This window comes from Lipomyces oligophaga (genome assembly GCF_038497815.1).
Source record: "Lipomyces oligophaga strain CBS 7107 unplaced genomic scaffold V1516scaffold_7, whole genome shotgun sequence".
Lineage (NCBI taxonomy): Eukaryota > Fungi > Ascomycota > Lipomycetes > Lipomycetales > Lipomycetaceae > Lipomyces > [Lipomyces] oligophaga.
Window position 1 is genome coordinate 95,626 of NW_027117791.1, and position 22,095 is coordinate 117,720.

Sequence of the window (22,095 nt, forward strand, 5' to 3'; positions counted from 1 at the left end):
ACTTAACAAAGCAGTATGTAAATTTTCCACCAAGTTAAAATCGTAATATATTCCTAAATTTAATTTAATAAATCCCGACTAGGGGGTGAAAGGAGTTCATGTAGATCGAAAACGTGAGCCCATCTGGGTAATATATATTGATATTAACTGGGCCAGTTTCTTTAACGTGACTTTTTGTTGTTTATTAAATTCCGATTAACTAGAACCATTTTAGCTACTGATAAGCTGTAGGTAGGAGTCTTCTACTTTTGTCTTTGTCCAGTATCATCCAGTTTCTCCGGAGCTTTATGATGCATTCTGATCAGATATCTGGTCAAGAATCTGAGCAGACTCTGTCTCCAGAACTGGATCAATCGAAGCCAGATCTAGTCCAGTCAGCTCCAATTCAAACAAAACAGACAACAAGATACGTGCATGGCAGCAGAGTGGATAGCATTATATATGGATTTATAGATAAGATACTGGTTTCTGTAGCTGTGGATGGACGTCTAGGCAAGATGGTTAGTATATATATTTACGGCAAATATTTAGATCTTTATTTTCTATGCAACAATATAATACTGATAGATTTTTCAAGTATTACGTCCCTCTAACCGCTTCTCCTTCAATCAACGCTTTCAGCTACGTTGAAGCAGACGACGAAGATGATTACTCATTGCTTCCATTAACACATCTGACTCCCATGGGTCTAATCGGCGCTCCTCCCGACGATGCAGAAGGTCGTATGTACGCTGTTCAAATTGCTTCGCTGATTAGCAGGCAGGCACCTGAGGAAAGGCGGACAGTAGTGGTATCGCTGGCTCCAATGAAGTATGGCCAGATGACTACTGAGCAGCAACGAGAGATGTTCCTGACAATTGTTGAAATGGTCGGCGAATGTAGACTATGGTAAACTTGACTTTATTCATATTATGTATTTTTTTGTATAGAGTACTTGCATATTTTTTTAATATCTGGCATATGCTAGGCTGAGATTGCTTTTAACCGCCGCAATTCAATTCATGTATACCCTTCGATCCACTTTCCAGGTATCCAAAGAAATTATGGCAGAACAACAGAAATCAACGCAAGAACGTGCGCTAGCTGTCATTGAGTTTATCAAACTTAAAGTTCCTGTAGAACTGCAGGTTCCAAAGGTTGCTGTGATCTGCGGTTCTGGTCTCCAAAACTTGACAGACGCTCTACAATTAAGTCCGCGTGTCGAGCTCAACTATGGAGAAATCCCGTATTTCTCACAAACAACGGGTACTGTATTAATTCGTTTTGTTCGATTATTATGCTGACTTCTCAGTGGAGGGTCATGCGGGAAAACTGGTTTTTGGTTTCTTCGGAACTGTACCGGCGGTCTGCATGGTCGGTCGAGTGCAGTAAGTTGTGCTATCTTCTCTACGTCTCTGTGCGCCTTCTCATTTTTCGAATAGTTTTTATGAGGGAAATCCATTAGAGGCGTCTGTATTCCCCATCCGTGTATTTAGTGTCATGGGTGTTGAATTCTTAATTGGTAAGTACTACTCTCGACTTTTCCTGCGTAACTAATACGACCAAGTCACAAATGCTTCCGGCGGTCTCAACCCAGCATATAAAGTTGGTGACTTCATGATTCTTAACGATGTAAGCTTCCAAGTTAATTCATACTTGCTTGAGCTAATGGACAGCACATCAATTTCCCTGGTCTAGCAGGTTGGCATCCACTCCGCGGACCAAACGATTCCTCTTTTGGTCCCCGATTCCCAGCGCTAAGCGATGCCTATGACTTGAATCTCCGTCAAATTGCATTTAAAGCTGTCAGCAAACTCTCTCTTGTCCGTGGAGTTCATGAAGGTGTCTATGCATTTGTGAGCGGACCCACGTACGAGACGCGAGCCGAATCTAGAATGCTCTTGAATCTAGGGGCTGATTGTGTAGGTATGAGTACTGTTCCCGAGATTATTGTGGCCCGCCATTCAGGACTTAAGGTACTGGCGATTAGTTTGGTCACAAATGAAGTTGTCACGAAGCCCATGCCTAAAGCCAACGAACAAACTGATCTTTCAGCTGGTAAAGCGAATCATGAGGAAGTTATAGCTGCTGCTACTGCTGCTGGCCAAGATATGCAGAAACTAGTTTGCGAAATTATAACCTCGATATAGATAGATTATATAAATTCTAATTTAATATTTATGCAGCTGTTAGATGAACTTTTGCCATAATACACAAATGATCGCTAGGATATTGTCCTTCTCGAGGTTGTCCACTGGGCTCCGGACCCATTTCATCTGGCATTGGAAGTCGAAGTAACTCTAACACGTCAACACCAGGAACAACATATCCTTTCGATCTTTTGCTTGACTTATTCTCAGGTCTATAATCCACAACAAATATATAATCGAGCATTCCTCTCCAAGTATGGGCCCAATTTGAGAAATGTGGTTCGCCATTTCGTTGTTTGTAATCTACATTTTCCGGGTGTACAAGACCGTAACAACTTCCGTAAAGACTGCGCAGATATACGTTGTTATTACTGTGTAGCTTTAAAATGTCGTCAATTGTAGTAGTTTTGGACACAGGATTTGGGGATATGACAGGTACAGGAGGATGAGAGATCTCTGGAAGAAATTCATTCATTAGAACAACCTGTTTCGCTGATTCCTCGCCGCCATGAAGTTCCTGATCATTCTCTTCGTGAATTTCTTGTCCTTCCTCAGCTTCTTCAGACACACCAGGAGTCAAGTTATAGTCATGCTTAAAACTATTTTCCAGAACAAACTTAGACCGCTCTGTCACTCTGTCAGACTCAGGCCTAGTCATAGACAAGTAGGGAGCATCGAAAGGCAGGCTATTAAAATCGCCAGCAATGAATACAGGCCACTTCAAGTTGGGATCTATAGACTTTGCAAATCTATTAACATTGCGCACAAGAATAGCGCTTTGACGAGTCCGTTCAAAAGTCCCATGCGGATGCCAAAACAGATGTGTGGTAGCAACGATAACTCCAGCAGGTGTACTAGCACTTCGGTTTTTGAATTCTAAAGCGACTATCAGCGCAACATTTCGAGTCACGGATTGTGGCTTAGCGGGCTTATTGAAGCCGTCAGGAATATCGTACCCTGTATCTGAGTCATAATCTAATTGATGATATTTGGATAGCGTAAACAAATTTGACTTCCAACAAATCAATAATCCATGGTTTTTACGAGCTCCACGGTGGAACATAGTCTGGAATCCCAGCGCCAAAAGCTGTGGAACGTAAAATGATTCTAAATGTCCATAGTCCACCTCCTATTGAAATTCAGTTTAATTGCACAATAATAAAAAATCCAGCTGTTGGTTTACCTGTAGACACATGATATCGGAATTGTATCGAGCAAGTTCCAACATCAATATCTTGGATCTTAATTTCCATTTGAGAATTGCACCTAGTACTGTTAGATCTGCTACAAGGATAAGTAGTCCTTACTACCATTCGTAGGAAAAAGGCTCCGTCGAATCAAAGCTTGTCCTAGGACCTATAGAAAGATTAATATTTTAATATTCTTAGTAGATCAGCGTACATTATAAGTCATGATCTTTATGTCAATTCCAATGGGTAGCGTCGACTTGATCTCGGGCGACAAAACAGATAACATCGGTCGCTCAATAAACGACGTGTTGAGATTTTCTTCTTGTTGAACAGGTATTCCTAGTTCAGCATTTCGGCTATCCCTTTCGAGTTTTGCCTGTTCACGTTTTGCTCTTTGGGCAGCTATATATTCTGGCGTAACAAAAGCAGGTCGACCTTTGTTTCCAGCTATTTTGCGTGCTTTGTCCTGCTTCACCGGAATACTCATAATGATTCCTTCGCTGATACTCAATCAGAATTTGTTAAGAACTGTCAATTGAACTCATATAGAAATTCATCTCCGAAATTATTTCTTCTAGAATTGAAGTCGACAACTCCCAAGAGAACGTTCAATTAATCATCTTATTCCACTTAAATACGTCACTATTTGAAAACTGGTGTGGTTTACTAATAATATATATTAATATTTAAGAGTGTCAATAAAATGACCAAAGAAAGGATTGCAATTGGCTTGGAAGGATCAGCTAACAAACTTGGTGTCGGCATAATTCGCCATTCAGAAGGTCAACCTGCTGAAATCTTGGCTAATATCAGACATACTTACATTACGCCGGCTGGCGAAGGATTTTTACCGCGAGATACAGCAGCACATCATCGCAGATTTGTGGTTCAACTAATCAAAGAAGCATTGAAAAAGAGCGGTTTAAAGCCGAAAAACGTGGATTGTATTTGCTTTACACAAGGTCCAGGCATGGGGGCTCCTCTGCAGAGTGTTGTGATTGCTGCTCGGACTCTAAGTCTTATGTGGAATAAGCCCTTGGTTGGCGTAAATCATTGTGTCGGCCGTAAGTGGGTTGTTGAATTTTACCGCTTAATTCTCAGTAAAGAGCTAATGAATAGACATTGAAATGGGGCGGGAAATAACTGGGGCGACAAACCCGGTTGTCCTCTACGTATCCGGCGGAAATACTCAGGTTATTGCGTATTCACACAGACGGTATCGGATTTTCGGTGAAACGCTTGACATTGCGGTCGGAAACTGTCTAGATAGATTTGCGCGGACATTGATGATCAGTAACGCACCAAGTCCAGGTTACAACATTGAGCAAATGGCGAAACAGGGTCGTAATTATGTTTCTTTACCTTATACAGTCAAAGGAATGGACGTTTCACTGTCTGGAATACTGGCGTATATAGACGGTGTAGCAAACGAAATGGCTGCAGGAAAGGTTTTGACGGCCGAGAACGGAGATCGCATCACACGGGAGGACCTTTGCTTTTCAATTCAAGAGACTGTATTTGGAATGCTTGTTGAGATAACTGAACGTGCTATGGCTCATGTTGGAAGCGATCAAGTCCTTGTGGTCGGAGGAGTTGGCTGCAATGAACGTTTACAAGATATGATGGGCATCATGGCAAAAGCTCGAGGAGGAGCGGTCTATGCTACAGATGAGCGATTCTGTATTGATAATGGCATCATGATTGCTCATGCAGGTCTGTTGGCTTACGAGACTGGTTTTCGCACTGATCTCGTTCAATCTGCTTGTACTCAAAGATTTCGCACAGATGAAGTTTACGTAGCGTGGAGAAATGATTAGATCCCTTTTATTGACGGTTTGCATTCGGCCCAATACTGTTGAGAACCAAATAAAGTAATTCATTTTCTAAACGTAGTTCTAAGATTTGTCCTGAAGTTAAATAAAGTAGCCCAAACAGGAAATATATTTCTCATTTTAGTGACGTTTGCGTCAAAACTAGGTTTGCGGCAACTAAAGAGGTTGAATCGTGCTGGACAGCACACAACTTTTCTTAATTTTTTTTATCATTGATTTCATTCTACTAGTTATCGTGCAATTAGCTCAAAAAAATTCATTCAAATTTACAAAGAACTTGCGTCAAATTATGGCACCTCCTAGAGCTCGTAAGATAGCAGTTGTTGGATCGCCTTCAGTTGGTGAGTTCAAGATCTACAATCTGTTTTTTCTCACCAAAACAAAACCAACAATCCTCAGGCAAGTCGTCAATGACTGTGCAATTCGTCGATCAGCATTTTGTTGAAAGCTATTATCCGACTATTGAAAATAGATTTTCAAAGACGATACGCTACAAGGGACAGGATTATGCTACAGAAATTATCGACACAGCTGGCCAAGTATAAATTGTCACGAACTTATATATCTCAATCGATCTAACTAGTTTAGGATGGATTCAGTATCATGAATCAAAAACATTCCATAGGAGTCCATGGATATGTCATAGTGTATTCCATTGCATCTAAAATCTCGTTTGATATGGTTCGCATAATTCGAGATAAGCTTCTTGATGTCACTGTGAGTTGATCCAGTGTTCAATATGGGCAGAATTAATATTTTAGGGTACTAATTCCATTCCTCTTGTTATTGTGGGAAACAAAAGCGACTTGGGCGCGCAGAGGTAAGGCCGGTTTAATCTTTACCCATCTCTTGGTTTTAATCTTGCATACAGACAAGTCGAGACTGCAGAAGGAAAGGCACTTGCAGACGAGTTTGAGTGTCCATTTGTAGAGACTTCCGCTAGACATAACGCCAATGTTACAAAGGTATTTGAACTCCTGATCGGTGAGATCGAAAAACATGATAATCCAACCCCAGAGCCGGCAAATAAATGTGCGTTAATGTAACTCATATTTAACTGACATCTTCACCACGAACCCATCGTCGAAGAATCTTCTCTGGAGTTATGGCTGTGTGTTTGGGCTATTCATTATATATTTGTTATATAATCGGTAATTAGTTTATTCAAATTTTAATAGGTAATCATTTTTATATATCTTTACTTTGCCCTTGCTCATGGCAGCCAATCTATCATTCTGGATAAACTCATATTGCAATGTACCGCTAAATATGTACTAGCCGCGTCATATTTTATATTATTGGAACAACAAATAGAGTTATTTTATATAACGCAGTATTGCATACCTTACTTCACCATTTAGCAAGTGAAGTATACAGATCCCCACGTCCTAGCCACAGCTTTCAGGGGACTAAAGGATTGATGCTGTGGCAAAGTATTCTCGAGAAGTCCCAACGGGCAATTTTCTGTTACTAATTTCTAGTCTTTCAAGATTACAGGACGAACTTTGCAAAAAAACCAACCAAATTAGTGAAATGCCTTCTTTGTTAATATCTCGAAACTGTGCAGATGAAATTCATTTGATCGTTGGTGGCTCAGCTGTGTCGCTTTCTCGTGCTGCAAAATTGCTCGACTGTGGAGCTTCAAAGGTTATCACTATTTGTCCCGAGCCTTCTGTATCAGAGTCCTGGAATTCAAATGCCTCTACTCTAGAAAAAGACTCAAATGGAAGGTTTTTGTGGATCAAACGAGAATTTAGACCACAAGATTTAACTACTTTGGGTCGTTCGGAGGTCGACCATGTCGTTGACGCCGTGTTTGTTGCTGCTATTCAACAAAGCTATGGAGTATCCATAAGCGAAGCCTGCCGTCGCCTACGAATACCGGTCAACGTGGCGGATTCTCCAGGGTTGTCAACATTTTCGCTATTATCTACTTATACAAATGGGCCTTTACAAATTGGAGTCACCACTTCTGGAAAAGGCTGTCGTTTAGCGAGTCGGATTCGCAGAGAAATTGTATCAAACCTACCCACGGATGTCGCCATCGCATGTGAGCGCATAGGGGAGTTAAAACAACAGATACAAAGTGAATCTGAAGGACGAGATAGCCATTATCCGGATGATGTGGGACAAAATGAAGATGATGCTATCCAAAGTCATAAGTTTAATCAGCTGGTTGGGGAGTCCACTGTTGACGAGGATCTTTGCAGGCTCAATCGAATGAGATGGCTTTCTCAAGTCGTCGAATATTTTCCTTTTTCAGAGCTTGCAACGTTATCGGTCGACAAGTTATCTTCGCAATATCATGAACAATTCACTCAAAATGGCAACAATTCGGAAAAGTCGTCGCCTGTTATATCCCTTGTTGGTTCTGGTCCTGGAGATCCAGGACTGTTAACTACTGCAGCTCTCTCTGCGATTACTACGGCAGATCTCGTATTGGCTGATAAACTTGTTCCGTCTGCTGTTCTCGAATTAATACCCCAACATGTTGAGAAATATATTGCCCGTAAATTTCCAGGCAATGCTGAAGCCGCGCAGCAAGAACTATTAGACATTGCTCTTGAAGCTCTTCGCCAGAACAAATCTGTGGTGCGTTTGAAACAAGGTGACCCTTATATATTTGGGCGAGGAGCCGAAGAATACATTTTTTTCAGCAAAAATGGATATCAGCCCATTGTTATTCCTGGTATCACTTCTGCACTGTCTGGTCCTCTCCTTGCAGCTATTTCTCCAACTCATCGCCAAGTAGCCGATCAGGTTCTTATCTGCACAGGCACAGGTCGCAAAGGCGCTCAGCCCTCTATTCCTGAGTTTGTTGAATCCCGCACAACTATTTTTTTAATGGCTCTTCATCGCATAGCTGATTTAGTCACCTGGCTTTCCGAGAAAAATTGGCCTGTGACTGTGCCTTGTGCAATCATCGAGCGGGCAAGTTGTCCAGACCAACGGGTCATCAGAACAAGTTTGCAATATGTTGTTGAAGCGTTTGAAAAGTCCGGGAGCCGTCCTCCTGGTATTCTGGTTGTCGGATATAGTTGCGCTGTAATACAACCAGTTCCGGAGTCGTCAAGATGGAGTATCAACGAAGGCTTAGTCTAGGTGCTATAATTTGTGCTTCTTCTCGGAGTAGTGGGATTTGTTATGGAATTCCCTCATTAATCCATCTATTTTTGTTTTGAAACTAGCAAATTTTAATACTGATTTTGTCTGGGCTCTAATTGGATCAGGATTGTATTTAAAATTACTGCTGATATCTGTCCAATTATAGCTTTTAAAATTTATCAATTTTGGAATTATAAATATAATATTTAAAATGCATTTAAAAAAAAATTAATGAGAGCCACGAGATTCGAACTCGCGCATCCGAAGATATCAGAGAATTTCGGCATTCAGCTCAAAGCTAACCTAAATCTGACGCCATAGACCACTCGGCCAAGCTCCCAAAATTTCAATCTAGGTAACTAACTTAGGTACAAGACCGCAAAAGAGTTCGTGCAGGCTATTCTTGATATTTTGGCTGCTGTTGTTACTATGAATTTATTGATTTTACACAACCTGGTGGTAGCAGTCCTTTACCTATCACTGACAGTACTGGTATATTAGCTATGCATCCTTGTTTGATATTTAAGGATTTCGTTTTCAGAGCACACATTACTACTGGTTCTATATCAACATGCGGCAGTAGCCGTTGCGATTAAGTTTTTCCTTGAAAAATCAAACATCTTGCAGCAGACACAGTAGTGTAGAGATACAGTACCTGCAACTAAAGAGGTCAAAAATAGAGATTGTGTTTACACAACATCAAATACGTATATCTATGTTAGATCTAATGAGTTCTATATTGTAGGGTACAAGTTATACTATGAAGGATTGGAAAGATATTTGATCTAAAGTGTTCTGTGGATCAAACAGTGTACTTGACCTATCTAGTCAAATTTCATTTCTAGTTTGCGACTATTGGATTCAGGGAGATACACAAACTGCAAAAGACTCAGTCTGCAACACCCTCTACACAGTTACCGAAGGAATATTTTTCTCCTACGGAAGGGGATTTGCAGCAGTTCCTATGCTGTGTGCACTTAAGATGGATTTCCTCGGTCAGTCGGCTATGGGCAAGGGTTTACCCTCCGCACTGGGTCAGGAGGGACTTTTGCTACCAAGTGAAATTGTGGGGAAACGCGAACGGAATGAGCATCCTACTGCGATGATTGGAATAACATTAGAGTTGAAGGGAAGAATAAGTCGGAACGAGATGTAAATCAAATGACTGAACAACATGGACCTAGATAGCCCCCTCCGACCCCTAGGCTCTGAAATAGCAGGACCGCCCGGGACCAGCACAAATCGGAGACACAAACACGTGAATAACAGTCGATAGGATGGGTTCCTTAAAGCGGACGAGCGGACTCGTGAGCTCGTGAGAAGGACATGTCGTCGGTCAGTTGGACTTGGCTGAAGTACTTAAGTAGAACTTTTCCTATTCGGCTCTCTCGGTGTTCTTTCTCAGTGATACGTATTTGTCTTCTGTCTTCTTCACACTTGCACGTGCACACCCCTCCTCCCCGCACTATCCTCGGTTTTCAACTAGTTGATCCCATTCTTATTTATATTGCCTACCCTGGAATTCGTCTAAAACATATCTATCTGATCTCTATATACCACTATTCCTATGATCCGTCTTCTTTCTAGATCAGCTAAGTGTGAGCAAGCTTCTTTAGTAGGTTAATCGATTTGACTTTCTTCGTCTACGCCTAACAGCAGATCTAGATGGCAAGGCAGTCAGGTTCCCGCGCATTTTCGACAACGAAAACTCGCGGTAGTTCAGGTTCTGCTGCTGCCAAACATGTCTACACTGAGGATTTGTCGAAAGGTGAAATGCTCAGATTTCAAGACTCTCTTCCCCATCTCCCTGTTCCGACGTTAGAACAAACAGCTCAGCGATATTTGAAGTCAGTAAGCCATCTTGTGCCAAAAGATCAGTACGATCACACTGTCAGCGTTGTCAACAAATTTATCTCTTCATCCGGTGAGGGACCTGCGCTTCAAGAAAAATTACTAGCCCGAGCGGCGGACCCTAAAGTCATGAACTGGATATACGATTGGTGGAATGACGCTGCCTACTTGACATACCGTGATCCCATAGTCCCGTATGTCTCATATTTCTACGGTCATAAGGATGATTCGCGATTCACAACACCAGAATCTAAAGGCGCTGCTATTGCGACCGCAGTTTTAGCTTTCAAGAATTTAGTGGACTTGAATCAGTTGGAACCTGAGTATCTCAAGAAGCTGCCACTGTGCATGGATTCGTACAAATGGATGTTCAATGCCTCCAGAGTTGCGGCGCCTGAGAAGGACTATGCAGTTAAATATTCTCCATTTGATACGGCGAATAAGACTATTTTAGTGCTGCGAAAAAACAGATTTTACACTATTCCATTTGAAATCAATGGTCGTCAATTAACATTCAAGGAATTTGAAGATATATTTAAACAAATCATTGAGCATGCTGATTCAAAAGGACTCACTGAGAGCATTGGAGCTATCACAAGCGTAAATCGCGATGATGGTGTACGTTATCGAGCTCACTTGTTGGAAGCTGATCCCAAGAATGAACAACTTTTGAAGCAGGTAGAAGCCTCTTCATTTGTTATCGCTTTTGATGACGCTGTTCCTGCTAGTTTAAATGAACGTGCACATCAGTTTTGGCATGGAGACGGCCAGAATAGATATTATGACAAGCCGTGTCAATTCATCGTATGCAATAACGGAGTTTCGGGGTTTTTGGGTGAGCATTCTATGATGGATGGAACCCCCACATGCAGAATGAATGATTTCGTTTGCAAATTTATTTTTAATGCGTCATTTGACACCGGCTCTGCTCATGACTCCTTGCCAAAAGCAACAGAACTTGAATTTGTAATCGACAAGAATCTGTTCGATGATATTACTGCGGCCAAGCAAGCATTTTCAGACACTATTGGTCTTCATGAACTTGAAGTGAACTCGTTTCAGAAGTTCGGCAAGAATTTGATCAAAAACTTCAAGTGTTCACCAGATGCATTTGTCCAGCTGGGCTTCCAAGTCGCTTATTACCGCAAGTATGGCTATGTCAGACCTACTTATGAATCTGCAACTACTCGACAATATCAGCTAGGTCGCACGGAGGTCTGTCGGTCGTCAACACCCGAGTCCTATGAATTTGTCACTGTCCTTGACAAGCCGGATGTTGATGTCGCCGCAAAAGTTGCACTTGCTCGAAAGGCACTAGATGCTCATACAGCATATATTGCGAGCGCAACAGCTGGATTTGGCTGCGACCGGCATTTGTTCGGTCTCAAGAATCTGGCTGCTAAGGATCAGCCACTACCCGAAATTTTTACCGATCCTACTTATGGATTTTCTACGACATGGATCCTAAGTACATCTCAACTGAGTAGCGAGCATTTTAACGCCTACGGCTGGTCACAGGTAACCGATGAAGGATACGGAATTGCGTACATGATCAATGGTGATAGCCTTCAGTTTAATGTTGTATCCAAGAAAAAGGATTCAGTCGGTATGGCTGACCAGGTTGGTCGTGCATTAGAAGATCTGGCTGCTTTGTTCAGCTCCGAGACTCCGAAGGCCAAACTGTAATTTGACAGATTTCCCTAGTTTTAGTTATATATTTATTCATTTTAATCTCAATTTTGGTACAAGAATATTAATAGCAGTATATCTGGTCTGGTCCAAAACTTGTAGAGAATTTTTACTGGATCTCATCTTCATACTGCAAAGCTAACACGGCCCTTGCTTCTTTTCGTGAACTCGCCAGCATCTCCTATGTCCATCCTACTAGATTTCGCTTTCTTATTTCGAGACTTCAGTTCAGATTTCTTTTTTTCCAGTTTGTCAATTTTCATTTGTTCTCGCTTCTCGATCTCTGCACGCTTTGCATCTCTGATTCGCTCTAGTTCTTGTGCACGCTCGATCTTGGTAGCATGCACTTCATCCATCCGGGCTGTAACCGTGGCAACAATTTTCTCAAGAGTTGCCTTATCTTCTGCGTAATGTTTCCCCTTCTTTCCTCGTTTATGAACCACACCAGCAGGTTTCAAAGCTGTATTGAGCTGTAATGCTTCAGATAGTTTTTGACCGCTTTTGAGTAGACTGTTTGCTGTGTCGGCTTTTTTTCTCATCTCTTTACTAGAATGTGTCTTCTTATCAACCCGAATATTTCCCAGAGGGCCGTGAGTTCTGATTTTTCGCTGTTTGCGCGTCAATCCGTCGGCTAGCGCTTGACGTTGAGGACCACCGACGAGTGTAGACAGTGCATTTGACGCTGTCTTATCTGATTGAGGACGAGCGCTGACCATAGGTTTCTGACCCCGCGGCAAGGAAATCTTCCTTTTGGGTTTAAATTTACGAGCCATTTCAGTTGCTATAAAAAGCCTGGCTTGCCCTAGCTAGACTCAAAAGATAACAATTGATTTACAGCAGAAGTTTAGCAACAAAATATCTAAATTTTTATAGAAGTCCCAACCTTAGCATTACTCCCAACGCAAAATAGAAACTCTATATTGGATGATTAGGCTACCAAATGTTTTTGCAGTTGGTCAAATACTAATTGTAACTTACATATTGATAATATAATACTAAATTAAATATCTTACAAAACCAATTAATTAAGTAACCACGGTCTGGACTCTAAGATGTCAGGTTCAACAGGCTGGCACAGCAAATTCTGATGCAGCACATTCAGCGCTTTCAAAGCATCTGATTCTTGTATAACACAGGAGATATTGATTTCACTAGCTCCTTGTGATATCATCTCAATATTGATATTTGCTGATGCCAGAGTGGAAAACATACGGCCAGCTATCCCGACCAATTGCTTCATCTGCTTTCCAACCAAACTCACGATTGTCATGTTATGAATGACGTCTACACTGCCTAATCTCTGCAATTCTTCAATCGCTAGTTTTAAATCCTTATCACGCATTTCAGAATGGAGCGCCATGGAAACATGCACTTCTGACGTGGAAATCAAGTCAACAACAAGTTCCCATTTATGAAGAATGCCAAACACTTCCGCCATAAATCCGTGCGAATGAAATCGTTTATTTGAATGAATGTTGATCACAGTAATGTGCTGTTTTGTAGTCACAGCAGTGGGTTCTTTCTTTTTCGATCGGAAAAATGACGACGATATTCTTTCCAATGATGTGGGAGGATGGGGGGGAGTGACATCTCCTTTGCGGGAAATATTATCAGGATAGATCACGGTGCCATCTCCCATAGGGTTCTCAACATTTTTGATTCGGATTGGAATATGGGCACGTATAACTTGTTCCATAGTAAATGGATGAATCACTTCCGAACCGTAGTATGTAAGTTCTGAAGCTTCCTCAGGCGTGATCATCGAGATCAATCTAGCGGTAGGGACTTTTCGAGGGTCAGCTGTGAAAATACCATCGACCTCTTTCCAAACTTGCAGTTCATCGGCGCCTATACCAACTGCTGCCAGCGCTGCGCAGAGATCAGTGTATCCACGGCCAATAGCTCCCAGCAATCCACCTGGCACAATTCCAAAATAGCCGGTAATAACTGGAACGCAGTCACCACATTTTTTCATTCGATCCGCTATTTCGGTTGCAACATGGTCGTAGAAAGACTGATCTAGTCCCTTATTCATATCATACCCCAATGCAATGATGTTGTCAAGATTAACATATTGAGCAGGAATGTTTCTGTCATTCAATAGAGCCGTCATAAATAAACAACTCAGTTTTTCGCCTGCTCCAATGATACTATCCTTTGTCCTAGGGCTGATCTCTTCTATGATTTGAGCGGCGCTGAGAAACTTGCTGAGTTGATCGCATTCAGCGTTAATTTTCTTTTCCAAGTCTGTTAAAATTTCTGCATGGGAAAGCAAACTTTTGGCAACTGCTAAGTGATCTTCTCTAATCGTATTGACGATCTCAATATACTTTGTCGAGCTCTGCTTCAAGGCACATTCGGCAGCCTTGAGTAGTCTAGGTTTGGTCAACAATGAGAGAACAAATTTAAAATTTTCAAAGCTAACCTGTTTGTTGTGCCCTCGGCCTTTGTATCTGTACTTCGTGCAGAACAAACAATAGCAACCCGATATTTCTGTAAATGCGCACTAATTGAGTCAATATTACTCATATCCCTAATTCCACCCAAATCATGAATTACTGACCGAACAATATTATCAGCAATTTCGGTCGGAAACTTTCCCACGCTTGTTCCTCCAAATTTTTGAATAACCCAAGTCTCCGACTCTAAAACTTGGCTACTATTCAGACTGCCTCCATCATTGTCTGATCCGAAGGCGAGGTCACTATGTTCTACCATGTTGAAGAGTAACCACAACCACTTTTTTAAATATCAGCAATATAAACACGAAAATTTTACAAAAACAAACCAAATGGGTCCGAAATGAATATTCTTTTTGTCTAATTAACGAGTTCTATGATAAGAAGAATACGAGAGCAGTTGTCCATACGGAACCGACATGACTCAAAATTTTTTTTAAGTTTTCCAAACTTGGGATATTCTGCCGGTCCCTACTAATCAAAATCATTTTTGTTCTTGCACAATTACGTAATAGCAATCCGTATCATAACACTTTATCGCTACAAATATGGACAACGAAACTACAATCACTGCTGAAGCTGCTTCTAGTCCTAGATCCGAATACTCGGAGAGTTCACGTTCCCAGAGCAGCCATCGGAATAGGTCATCTCGCGATGGTGGCCACCGATCAAGTCGAGACAGCTATCGGCATTCCGAACGCGATCGATCGCGTGAACGACGGCGAAGAGAGCGCTCAAGAGATAGGTCGCATCTCGGTGAACGAGATGGTTATTCCGATAGTAGAACTCGAGATGTTAACTACGAAGCTGATCGCGAACGTCCTAGAAGCAAATATCGCCATCATAGTCGGTCCCGTTCCCCTGGTGACCGATCAGGGTACGTTCAATTTTTATTTGATAATGATAAATCTGACTGAAAAAGGCATCGTCGGCGTGAAGATGATCGTCCGTCAGATAGACGCGAAAGACCCAGTCATTCTCGTGAAGAACGGGCAGGGTATGAAGTGACCGTCTATGCTAGTCTTCATCTACTAACCATCGTTAGGTCTCCTCGACTTTCTGAAGATGAGAGAGATCGTAGAACAATTTTTGTTCAGCAACTGGCAGCGCGACTTCGAACCAAACAGCTAATTTCCTTTTTTGAACAAGTAGGACCGGTGCGAGATGCGCAAATCGTCAAAGATAGAATCAGCGGACGATCTAAAGGGTATGTTTTTTTTATATTGTCTAGATTAAATTCTAATTGTTTTAGTGTCGGATATGTTGAATTTCGCGATTTAGAATCTATTCCGAAAGCTTTAAATATGACAGGACAGAGGTTGCTTGATATCCCTGTTATTGTTCAACTTACGGAAGCAGAAAAAAATAGATTGGCACGAGCGGAGTCTTCTGCGTATGTTCTTGATCATAGTAAAGCTAAATTGATATATTAAGGCTGACTTTGATAGTGCTGCACAGGCTGCAATGGAAAATCAGAGACAGCATTCTAGCTCACACCAGGCTTACAACCGTCTCTACATAGGCAATATTCATTTTGCCATCACTGAATCAGATTTGAAACAGATTTTCGAATCTTATGGTCCAGTAGATTTTGTAGTTCTTCAAAAAGATGAATCTGGTGCAAAATCAAAAGGTTTTGGATTTGTTCAGTAAGTTCTTTTTTATTCATCTCCGCCTGTCGTTAGAATCTAAAAAGCTAATTTGTGCAGATTTGAAGATCGTGAAAGCGCGCAAAATGCGCTTGAGCTAAATGGTTTTAAATTAGGTGGCCGCCCAATTCGAGTTGGACTTGGGAACGATAAAGTTAATATGGAGTCGACTGAATCCCTGCTCCATCGACTTAGCGGCGGACCTGGAATGGAAGATGTAACAGATGTTCATGCCCAAAACACTAACAGCTCCGCTGTGTTGGATACAAGATTACACTCGGCAGGCCGCGGACGAGAGGAAAAGAAGCCGACGGGGGCGCTAGTTTCTGCTTTGGACGATTCTGACACCGCCGGAGTTTCATTTACTTCGGTTTCTAGGGTGAGCTTGATGAAGAAGCTATTGAGAGAAGAGGATGCAATGCCGGTCGAACCGGAACAGCCGAGAAAACGTCCGGCTAGTACGCAGCCCCAAACATCGCGCTGTATCATGCTCAGTAATATGTTTGATCCTTCCGAGTAAGTTTAAGTGTTTGTGGCTTTTGCAGACAATGACTGATCGAGATTTCAGAGAGGATGGCGAAAACTGGGTCGAGGAGCTACAGGAAGACGTGAAAGCGGAATGCGAAGAGAAATATGGTAAAGTTGTTCACATTTCTGTTGAAGCAAACTCATCTGGCGAAATATTTGTGAAATTTGCCGATCTTAGTGGAGGCGAAAAGGCCATCTTGGGACTGAACGGCCGCTATTTTGGTGGACGACAGATTACGGCGACTCCGGTGGTGGAAATGGTTTACACCCTACGGTAAGCTGAGTATGTTGCGTAAAGCGATCAACTAGAAACTAACATGTCACATAGATTTCCTAAATCAAAAGCACTTTGAGAAATTTAATGATATTTATTGATGTTTAGATCTGATTCATACCGCTGTGAAAAATAATCGCAATCTTCAAGAAACAGGAGACAACTGTACTGTCTACTTCAATATCACCTCATATTTAGTTTTGAATTCAATCTCTTCAAATTGTCTCTGTTCTTCCCCTCTCCTCCCTGTTCGTAGTCGTGCCGAGGATCAAAACTGCTACAAACACCAAAATTTTGTACTCAGACTCTGTGACCCCGCACAGCTATCCCACGCGTCGATCACTTTTCTGGGGTAGAAGTCGGGGATGCAGTCCGGATACAGTAGGTTATCGATGCTCTCTATCTCGCATCAAGGCAGTGGGCTCATCTGGCCAAATGTTAAAAGGCCGGTGATCCGACCTTGTTCTAACCTGCCTATGTTTACTTAGTGCAGGGGGACCATGTCTGCTCAGCGTATCTATACTTCGCCTTACGGCAAATTTCCCATCTGTACCAATTCGATTGCTGAGTTTTTGCTCACATCTCCTCATCTAGACGGTAGCAGCGATAAGACTCTTTACAGTGATGTAGTATCGAAGAAAACACTCACAGTTTCTCAGCATTATCGTTTTGTCAGAGCTCTGTCTGCAACGTTGCGCAATCATTTCAAGGTCAAGCCGGGCACGGTCGTGGGCTTGCTGATTCCCAATGATATCTGTCTTCCGGCTTTGCATCATGCTATTCTCTGGAATTTGGCTGTTATTTCGCCTGTCAACATCGCCTATACTCAGGCTGATTTCATCGAACAAATGAAAACCGCAAAGGCATCCTTGATAATTGCGAAGCCAGGTCCGTGGTTGAAGATGGCTACCGCTTCTCAATCGCACGTTCCCACTTGTGCTCAGATTGTGAATTTTGACGATCTCGTTCATGATGCTTTCTCTCATCTCGACCGAGGTTCTGGGACCGAAGGTGATTTCTTGCCTCTGGCTCGTCCGGCTTCACAGACTCTTGCCTATCTGTGTTTCTCTTCAGGAACGACGGGAAAGTTCAAAGGTGTCATGACCTCGCATTCCAATATGACCAATAATGTGTTGCAAACGGTTCGAGCTGGATACCCAGATTTGTACTCCACAAATGGAGTATATGCTGGAATCTTACCAGAAACGCATATATATGGTTTACAAGGACATATACATGTGAACCCCTATATTTGTGCACATTTGGTGATTTTTCCTCAGTTTGAGTTTGAAACAATGCTTAAAGCCATTGTTGAATTTAAAATCACTCACATAAATATTGTTCCACCTATCATGGTTCTTTTGTCCAAGAGTGCTTTGGTAGATAAGTATCCTCAGATAAGGAATTCTCTCAAGGTGATGATTTCCGGTGCTGCTCCATTGAGTCATTCCCTTGCAATGGATGTACAGGAACGTATCGGAGGCAAGCTTGTTGTTTGTCAAGGATATGGAATGACCGAGGCAACGCCGATTACTCATATGTCACCTAGTAGTCGACCTGACTCGAAAGCTGGCTCGATTGGGTTACTAGTACCTAACATGGAAGCTAGATTAGTCGATCCCGATACAGATGAGGATGTCGAGCCTGGCACGCCAGGGGAGCTATTACTCCGAGGTCCGAATGTAATGATGGGATATTTGGAAAATATTGAAGCTACGAAGGCTACATTGATAAATGATGGCTGGCTTAAAACGGGTGACATTGTAGTCATTGATAACGATGGATACTATGCAGTTGTTGATCGATCGAAAGAGTTGATCAAATCAAAGGGATTTCAGGTTGCACCTGCAGAGTTAGAAGCCTTGCTGCTGCGACATCCTCAAGTTATTGATGCTGCTGTCGTTGGACACTGGTCTGAAGCGGAAGCAACAGAACAGCCACGAGCGTTTGTTGTTATTGCCAAAGGAACTCAGATAGAAACAATTCATAGATGGGTCGATGAGCAAGTTGCTAAACATAAGCGTTTACATGGTGGTATTGTGGAAGTAGACCAAATTCCAAAGAGCCCTTCTGGAAAGATTCTTCGACGACTTCTGAAGGATCGAAAGGATTGTATTGTGAGTCACTATCGCCTTGCGGCAGCGAAATTGTAGCTTGTTAATATAATTACTTCACTTATAATTTACTACTTGAACATAGCTATTCTCTATCTTAGAATTACAGACACTTGCGAGATCAAAATAATACTAATTTTGAACGTTCTTTGGTTCGAAATGAGTAGCAAGTACTTCAGCAACATCCCAGTTGTACTTCGAAGTAGTCATATGTGAAAGAGTACAATAATTGCAAAAAAAATAAATCACCTCTATAGCATTCACTCATCAGTAGGCGAGCTAGTAGAATCTGAAGTTTGATCTAGCTCGTCTTGGAAACGTACATGACCTGGAATAACGGGATCAGCAAGTATAGAAGGGCGAACTTTTTCATGGATCAGGCCAGCTGAATCTGTCGGAACTTCATTTTTGCGAGGATAGGAAGAAGGAGGGAATCGTGAAACAACACGTTCAACTATATCCGACCATTCCCGCATTCCGCCCATACCAATATCCCCGCAAGCAAGCACTTTTTCTACAGGTGGTAAAATCTCGATCCATTTCATTTCATCACTTATTAGTTTGAAGTGACGCTTGGTGATGGGACTTGTGTACATATATGTGTTCATTGCAGGTGCGATCCAGATAGGACTAGAGGGATTCCAAGCACGAATGACGTTTGTAAGAAGATTATCGCAAAGTCCACAAGCAATTTTAGCCAGAGTGTTAGCGGAAAGGGGTGCAATAAGTAACAGATGCGCCCATCTTCGAAGCTCGATGTGCACAATAGGGTCTGACCGGCTTGTCCAGGTACTCCACTCGTCTTGATCGCGCCAGATCCTCATGGATGAAGGAAGATCTTGGTCTGCTGCCGGAAGAAATCGGAATGCCGACTCGGTAAAGATTACCTGAATCGAGATCTTGGATGGCTCGTAAATGCGATACAGCTTCTCGACTATCTGCGGGATTTTGATAGTGGCCACCGAGCCGGAAGCAGCAAGTAATAAATGGAATTTTCCATCGTTCAATGGTAGTTCCGGATGTGGAGCTGATATCTTAGCAATTTTAGTTGGCTGAGGAGTCAAGGGAGTCAGAGGCGAAGAAGGATTCGGCAGCTCTTTGGCAAGGTTGACAGTCTCTTCCTCATCCTCTTCTTCTTCCATTGCAATATCTGACATTCTTTTCAGCTTGTCAATAACTAGCAAATTTCACAAATGTATATAATTTTGTATCAGCTCCTTCTTTTCTAAGTAAGCCGATGATTTTGAAATTGTTATGGACTACGGCCCATTTCCCTCTCCAGTTATCTTCGATGATCTCATCCTGCATTGGGACAAATCCACAATCATTGAAGGGTCACGTGATGTATAGTAGGCTAATGTCCCAACGGGAGGTAAGGTGTATTGAATGAGGCAAACTAGATTCGATTGTCGTTTTGTAAGTAAAGCAAGGCAAAATGACAGCAGATTTTGCAGAATCAGCAGGTTCTGATTCTGAAAGTTCAAGATCTACAGAGGTATTTGCTCCTCGAAATATTGCAGAGGTTCCTGCTAGTTCATTTATAACCAAGAAGAAAGGCCTTATCAAGGATGCTGTGGCAGGCCGAGACCGAGATCGACTTCGACGGCTGGCAATGTCTAAAGGAGGACTTTTGACTGATGAGCTTCGAGCAATGGCATGGCCTATACTGCTTGGATGTGATTTAAATTTGTTTTATGATTCAGACTGGCGCAGTTTGCAACCGCATAGCGACGAGAGCCAGATCAGTCTCGACACGGCGCGCGCATTTGTGTACTATCCAGAGAGTAAGCAGTTTAGAATTCATTCCGTGATTTCCATTCTAACAACTTAGATATGTCCGAATCATTTAGGAAAACCTCGCAGCAAGAGCTAAATGATTTAGTGGTAAATGTGCTCCGACATCATCCGGACCTCTCATACTTTCAAGGCTACCATGACGTGGCTTCTGTCTTATACTTAGTTTTAGGTCCCCAGCTAGCATTTCCGGTTTTACGTCACATTACATTGAATCAGTTAAGAGATTTCATGATGCCAGATTTAGATCCATCGTTAGCTCACCTGCGCTTAATACCCCCTTTACTTCAACAGTTGGACAAGGCTTTGAGCCACCAACTTCGGTTTACAGGACCACAATATGCATTGGCTTCCATAATTACGATGTACGCACATTCTATTGAAAGTTATGAGGATATTACACTTTTATATGACTTTTTCTTCGCTGTAGAGGACATGTCGCTGCAGATCTACTTGTTTGTTGTTATTCTGATTAGTCGAAGGGAGGAGCTTTTAGCGTTTGATCCCGAAGATCATGAGATTCTCGAAGTCAAAATATCGCAATTTCCGAAAATTATGTCAATTAAATTGTCTGATGCATTGCCTCGTGCTCTAGCTTTGCGTGAGCAACATCCACCAGAAACATTATTACCGGAGTGGAATGCAATTTCTCGATATTCGGTATTGAAATCAGTGCGTCCAGTATATTCTGCTACTTCTTTATCTAAAACAGATAGGACAATTCCTCCGTTGGTTGAGCCCAAGTCTGATTTCAAGCCCTTGATATTGCAGGATGACGGATTTGAGCATATTCTTATGGAGGGTGATCAGCAAATGCCGGACTATTCATGGGTGAATTACGTAACTGACCTTCAGCTGAAGGAGTCAAAAAAGAAGATGGCTAAGGATGCTAGCCGGAGGGAAAAAGAAAAAGATCGTCGGCGACTTCAGGAGTCCAAGAGGAAATCGATCATCTTTGCTCTACCATTTTTTGGGCAGTCAGCCGGCACAACCAAATCTAAACTAGAGTTGAAATCAAATAATATTTCTGACCTGAAGAAACTAAAACCTGAGCTGGAAGTGAATGCTTTGAGAGCTCTACATTTGCGACATTTAAAAGAAATGAATTCGTTTTCCCTAGCTGCTTTCGGAATGTCACTGTGTTTAGGATTGATGAGTGTTTGGATTGCATTAGTATGGCGGCGAGAATGAATTTAAATACAAACTAAAAAGTCTTGAAGCCTTTAATATATCTGGACTTCTTCTATAAGATGCGATAAAGTCCACTGTTGCTCCATGGACATTCCATTGGGACAAATACTAGCTTACTTTTGGTCCGGATGAACACAAGTCCCACAGTAAGCGCAATGTTAGTCACGTGATTAGAGCGTGATGCTTTTGGCAAGTACGGAAGCTCAAAGTTTGTCCAATCAACGACGGGTTTATTACAATATTGATATTGCCATGATTTTTTCCCTTTTCAACTGACAAAATCAGAGAGA

At 42.0% G+C, this 22,095-nt stretch overlaps 13 protein-coding genes and 1 non-coding gene across 14 annotated transcripts; 9 read left to right on the forward strand and 5 right to left on the reverse strand.

The window, feature by feature from the left end:
• The first annotated feature begins 66 nt into the window (after window positions 1-66).
• On the forward strand, window positions 67-959 carry V1516DRAFT_679464 (uncharacterized protein). The gene is made up of 2 exons (XM_066922935.1): window positions 67-500; window positions 578-959. The coding sequence occupies exons 1-2, from the start codon at window positions 288-290 to the stop codon at window positions 890-892; spliced, it is 528 nt and encodes a 175-aa protein (XP_066775508.1). The 5' UTR covers window positions 67-287; the 3' UTR covers window positions 893-959.
• Window positions 960-2,203, forward strand: V1516DRAFT_679467 (nucleoside phosphorylase domain-containing protein). Its single transcript, XM_066922936.1, has 5 exons — window positions 960-1,245; window positions 1,292-1,367; window positions 1,422-1,501; window positions 1,547-1,611; window positions 1,656-2,203. Exons 1-5 carry the CDS (start codon window positions 1,002-1,004, stop codon window positions 2,127-2,129), a joined length of 939 nt encoding a protein of 312 aa, XP_066775509.1. The 5' UTR covers window positions 960-1,001; the 3' UTR covers window positions 2,130-2,203.
• On the reverse strand, window positions 2,158-3,806 carry V1516DRAFT_665822 (Endonuclease/exonuclease/phosphatase; the record flags this gene model as incomplete). The annotated part of the gene is made up of 4 exons (XM_066920700.1): window positions 2,158-3,258; window positions 3,313-3,395; window positions 3,440-3,485; window positions 3,531-3,806. The coding sequence occupies 4 exons, from the start codon at window positions 3,804-3,806 to the stop codon at window positions 2,158-2,160; spliced, it is 1,506 nt and encodes a 501-aa protein (XP_066775510.1).
• A 108-nt stretch (window positions 3,807-3,914) lies between these two features.
• Window positions 3,915-5,166, forward strand: V1516DRAFT_504603 (Gcp-like domain-containing protein). The gene is made up of 2 exons (XM_066919126.1): window positions 3,915-4,383; window positions 4,439-5,166. The coding sequence occupies exons 1-2, from the start codon at window positions 4,023-4,025 to the stop codon at window positions 5,134-5,136; spliced, it is 1,059 nt and encodes a 352-aa protein (XP_066775511.1). The 5' UTR covers window positions 3,915-4,022; the 3' UTR covers window positions 5,137-5,166.
• Window positions 5,167-5,350: 184 nt separating this feature from the next.
• On the forward strand, window positions 5,351-6,353 carry V1516DRAFT_679477 (small GTPase superfamily). The gene is made up of 5 exons (XM_066922937.1): window positions 5,351-5,492; window positions 5,551-5,690; window positions 5,740-5,868; window positions 5,913-5,971; window positions 6,023-6,353. The coding sequence occupies exons 1-5, from the start codon at window positions 5,441-5,443 to the stop codon at window positions 6,195-6,197; spliced, it is 555 nt and encodes a 184-aa protein (XP_066775512.1). The 5' UTR covers window positions 5,351-5,440; the 3' UTR covers window positions 6,198-6,353.
• On the forward strand, window positions 6,354-8,484 carry V1516DRAFT_679482 (tetrapyrrole methylase). Its single transcript, XM_066922938.1, has one exon. The coding sequence runs from the start codon at window positions 6,685-6,687 to the stop codon at window positions 8,251-8,253; it is 1,569 nt and encodes a 522-aa protein (XP_066775513.1). The 5' UTR covers window positions 6,354-6,684; the 3' UTR covers window positions 8,254-8,484.
• A 4-nt stretch (window positions 8,485-8,488) lies between these two features.
• On the reverse strand, window positions 8,489-8,596 carry V1516DRAFT_t65. The gene has a single exon. It is a non-coding gene; the product is annotated as a tRNA-Leu (tRNA).
• Window positions 8,597-9,633: 1,037 nt separating this feature from the next.
• V1516DRAFT_504888 (acyltransferase ChoActase/COT/CPT) lies at window positions 9,634-11,857 on the forward strand. The gene is made up of 2 exons (XM_066919127.1): window positions 9,634-9,854; window positions 9,922-11,857. Exon 2 carries the CDS (start codon window positions 9,922-9,924, stop codon window positions 11,791-11,793), a length of 1,872 nt encoding a protein of 623 aa, XP_066775514.1. The 5' UTR covers window positions 9,634-9,854; the 3' UTR covers window positions 11,794-11,857.
• V1516DRAFT_679486 (uncharacterized protein) lies at window positions 11,806-12,608 on the reverse strand. The gene has a single exon (XM_066922939.1). It carries the CDS (start codon window positions 12,567-12,569, stop codon window positions 11,922-11,924), a length of 648 nt encoding a protein of 215 aa, XP_066775515.1. The 5' UTR covers window positions 12,570-12,608; the 3' UTR covers window positions 11,806-11,921.
• On the reverse strand, window positions 12,596-14,691 carry V1516DRAFT_654671 (Aspartate/glutamate/uridylate kinase). Its single transcript, XM_066920305.1, has 4 exons — window positions 14,585-14,691; window positions 14,360-14,535; window positions 14,222-14,302; window positions 12,596-14,171 (listed from the first exon to the last, which is right to left on the reverse strand). The coding sequence occupies exons 2-4, from the start codon at window positions 14,512-14,514 to the stop codon at window positions 12,818-12,820; spliced, it is 1,590 nt and encodes a 529-aa protein (XP_066775516.1). The 5' UTR covers window positions 14,515-14,535; window positions 14,585-14,691; the 3' UTR covers window positions 12,596-12,817.
• Window position 14,692: 1 nt separating this feature from the next.
• On the forward strand, window positions 14,693-16,947 carry V1516DRAFT_504892 (uncharacterized protein). The gene is made up of 8 exons (XM_066919128.1): window positions 14,693-15,132; window positions 15,178-15,252; window positions 15,301-15,462; window positions 15,508-15,648; window positions 15,704-15,904; window positions 15,965-16,420; window positions 16,473-16,706; window positions 16,761-16,947. The coding sequence occupies exons 1-8, from the start codon at window positions 14,804-14,806 to the stop codon at window positions 16,783-16,785; spliced, it is 1,623 nt and encodes a 540-aa protein (XP_066775517.1). The 5' UTR covers window positions 14,693-14,803; the 3' UTR covers window positions 16,786-16,947.
• A 259-nt stretch (window positions 16,948-17,206) lies between these two features.
• On the forward strand, window positions 17,207-18,859 carry V1516DRAFT_713423 (uncharacterized protein; the record flags this gene model as incomplete). The annotated part of the gene is made up of 1 exon (XM_066924309.1): window positions 17,207-18,859. One exon carries the CDS (start codon window positions 17,207-17,209, stop codon window positions 18,857-18,859), a length of 1,653 nt encoding a protein of 550 aa, XP_066775518.1.
• Window positions 18,860-19,080: 221 nt separating this feature from the next.
• V1516DRAFT_628111 (flavoprotein) lies at window positions 19,081-19,962 on the reverse strand (the record flags this gene model as incomplete). Its single annotated transcript, XM_066919824.1, has 1 exon — window positions 19,081-19,962. The coding sequence occupies one exon, from the start codon at window positions 19,960-19,962 to the stop codon at window positions 19,081-19,083; it is 882 nt and encodes a 293-aa protein (XP_066775519.1).
• A 287-nt stretch (window positions 19,963-20,249) lies between these two features.
• Window positions 20,250-22,057, forward strand: V1516DRAFT_654683 (rab-GTPase-TBC domain-containing protein). The gene is made up of 2 exons (XM_066920306.1): window positions 20,250-20,604; window positions 20,652-22,057. The coding sequence occupies exons 1-2, from the start codon at window positions 20,256-20,258 to the stop codon at window positions 21,803-21,805; spliced, it is 1,503 nt and encodes a 500-aa protein (XP_066775520.1). The 5' UTR covers window positions 20,250-20,255; the 3' UTR covers window positions 21,806-22,057.
• Window positions 22,058-22,095: the final 38 nt, after the last annotated feature.

Excerpts from the sequence above, each read along its gene's own strand:
- V1516DRAFT_679486 (XM_066922939.1), bottom strand. The coding sequence starts at position 12,569 with ATGGCTCGTAAATTTAAACCCAAAAGGAAGATTTCCTTGCCGCGGGGT.
- V1516DRAFT_679482 (XM_066922938.1), top strand. The coding sequence starts at position 6,685 with ATGCCTTCTTTGTTAATATCTCGAAACTGTGCAGATGAAATTCATTTG.
- V1516DRAFT_654683 (XM_066920306.1), top strand. The coding sequence starts at position 20,256 with ATGACAGCAGATTTTGCAGAATCAGCAGGTTCTGATTCTGAAAGTTCA. Across the intron at positions 20,605-20,651 it reads ATTTGTGTACTATCCAGAGA|ATATGTCCGAATCATTTAGG; the intron begins GTAAGCAGTTTA and ends CTAACAACTTAG.
- V1516DRAFT_654671 (XM_066920305.1), bottom strand. The coding sequence starts at position 14,514 with ATGGTAGAACATAGTGACCTCGCCTTCGGATCAGACAATGATGGAGGC. Across the intron at positions 14,303-14,359 it reads ATTGCTGATAATATTGTTCG|TGCGCATTTACAGAAATATC; the intron begins GTCAGTAATTCA and ends TGACTCAATTAG. Across the intron at positions 14,172-14,221 it reads GCCGAGGGCACAACAAACAG|ACTACTCAAGGCTGCCGAAT; the intron begins GTTAGCTTTGAA and ends GACCAAACCTAG.
- V1516DRAFT_679477 (XM_066922937.1), top strand. The coding sequence starts at position 5,441 with ATGGCACCTCCTAGAGCTCGTAAGATAGCAGTTGTTGGATCGCCTTCA. Across the intron at positions 5,493-5,550 it reads TGTTGGATCGCCTTCAGTTG|GCAAGTCGTCAATGACTGTG; the intron begins GTGAGTTCAAGA and ends AACAATCCTCAG. Across the intron at positions 5,972-6,022 it reads AGCGACTTGGGCGCGCAGAG|ACAAGTCGAGACTGCAGAAG; the intron begins GTAAGGCCGGTT and ends TCTTGCATACAG.
- V1516DRAFT_504603 (XM_066919126.1), top strand. The coding sequence starts at position 4,023 with ATGACCAAAGAAAGGATTGCAATTGGCTTGGAAGGATCAGCTAACAAA. Across the intron at positions 4,384-4,438 it reads CGTAAATCATTGTGTCGGCC|ACATTGAAATGGGGCGGGAA; the intron begins GTAAGTGGGTTG and ends GCTAATGAATAG.
- V1516DRAFT_504888 (XM_066919127.1), top strand. The coding sequence starts at position 9,922 with ATGGCAAGGCAGTCAGGTTCCCGCGCATTTTCGACAACGAAAACTCGC.
- V1516DRAFT_679467 (XM_066922936.1), top strand. The coding sequence starts at position 1,002 with ATGTATACCCTTCGATCCACTTTCCAGGTATCCAAAGAAATTATGGCA. Across the intron at positions 1,502-1,546 it reads GGGTGTTGAATTCTTAATTG|TCACAAATGCTTCCGGCGGT; the intron begins GTAAGTACTACT and ends AATACGACCAAG. Across the intron at positions 1,612-1,655 it reads ACTTCATGATTCTTAACGAT|CACATCAATTTCCCTGGTCT; the intron begins GTAAGCTTCCAA and ends GCTAATGGACAG.
- V1516DRAFT_679464 (XM_066922935.1), top strand. The coding sequence starts at position 288 with ATGATGCATTCTGATCAGATATCTGGTCAAGAATCTGAGCAGACTCTG. Across the intron at positions 501-577 it reads ATGGACGTCTAGGCAAGATG|TATTACGTCCCTCTAACCGC; the intron begins GTTAGTATATAT and ends AGATTTTTCAAG.
- V1516DRAFT_504892 (XM_066919128.1), top strand. The coding sequence starts at position 14,804 with ATGGACAACGAAACTACAATCACTGCTGAAGCTGCTTCTAGTCCTAGA. Across the intron at positions 15,463-15,507 it reads ATCAGCGGACGATCTAAAGG|TGTCGGATATGTTGAATTTC; the intron begins GTATGTTTTTTT and ends TAATTGTTTTAG. Across the intron at positions 16,707-16,760 it reads GAAATGGTTTACACCCTACG|ATTTCCTAAATCAAAAGCAC; the intron begins GTAAGCTGAGTA and ends CATGTCACATAG.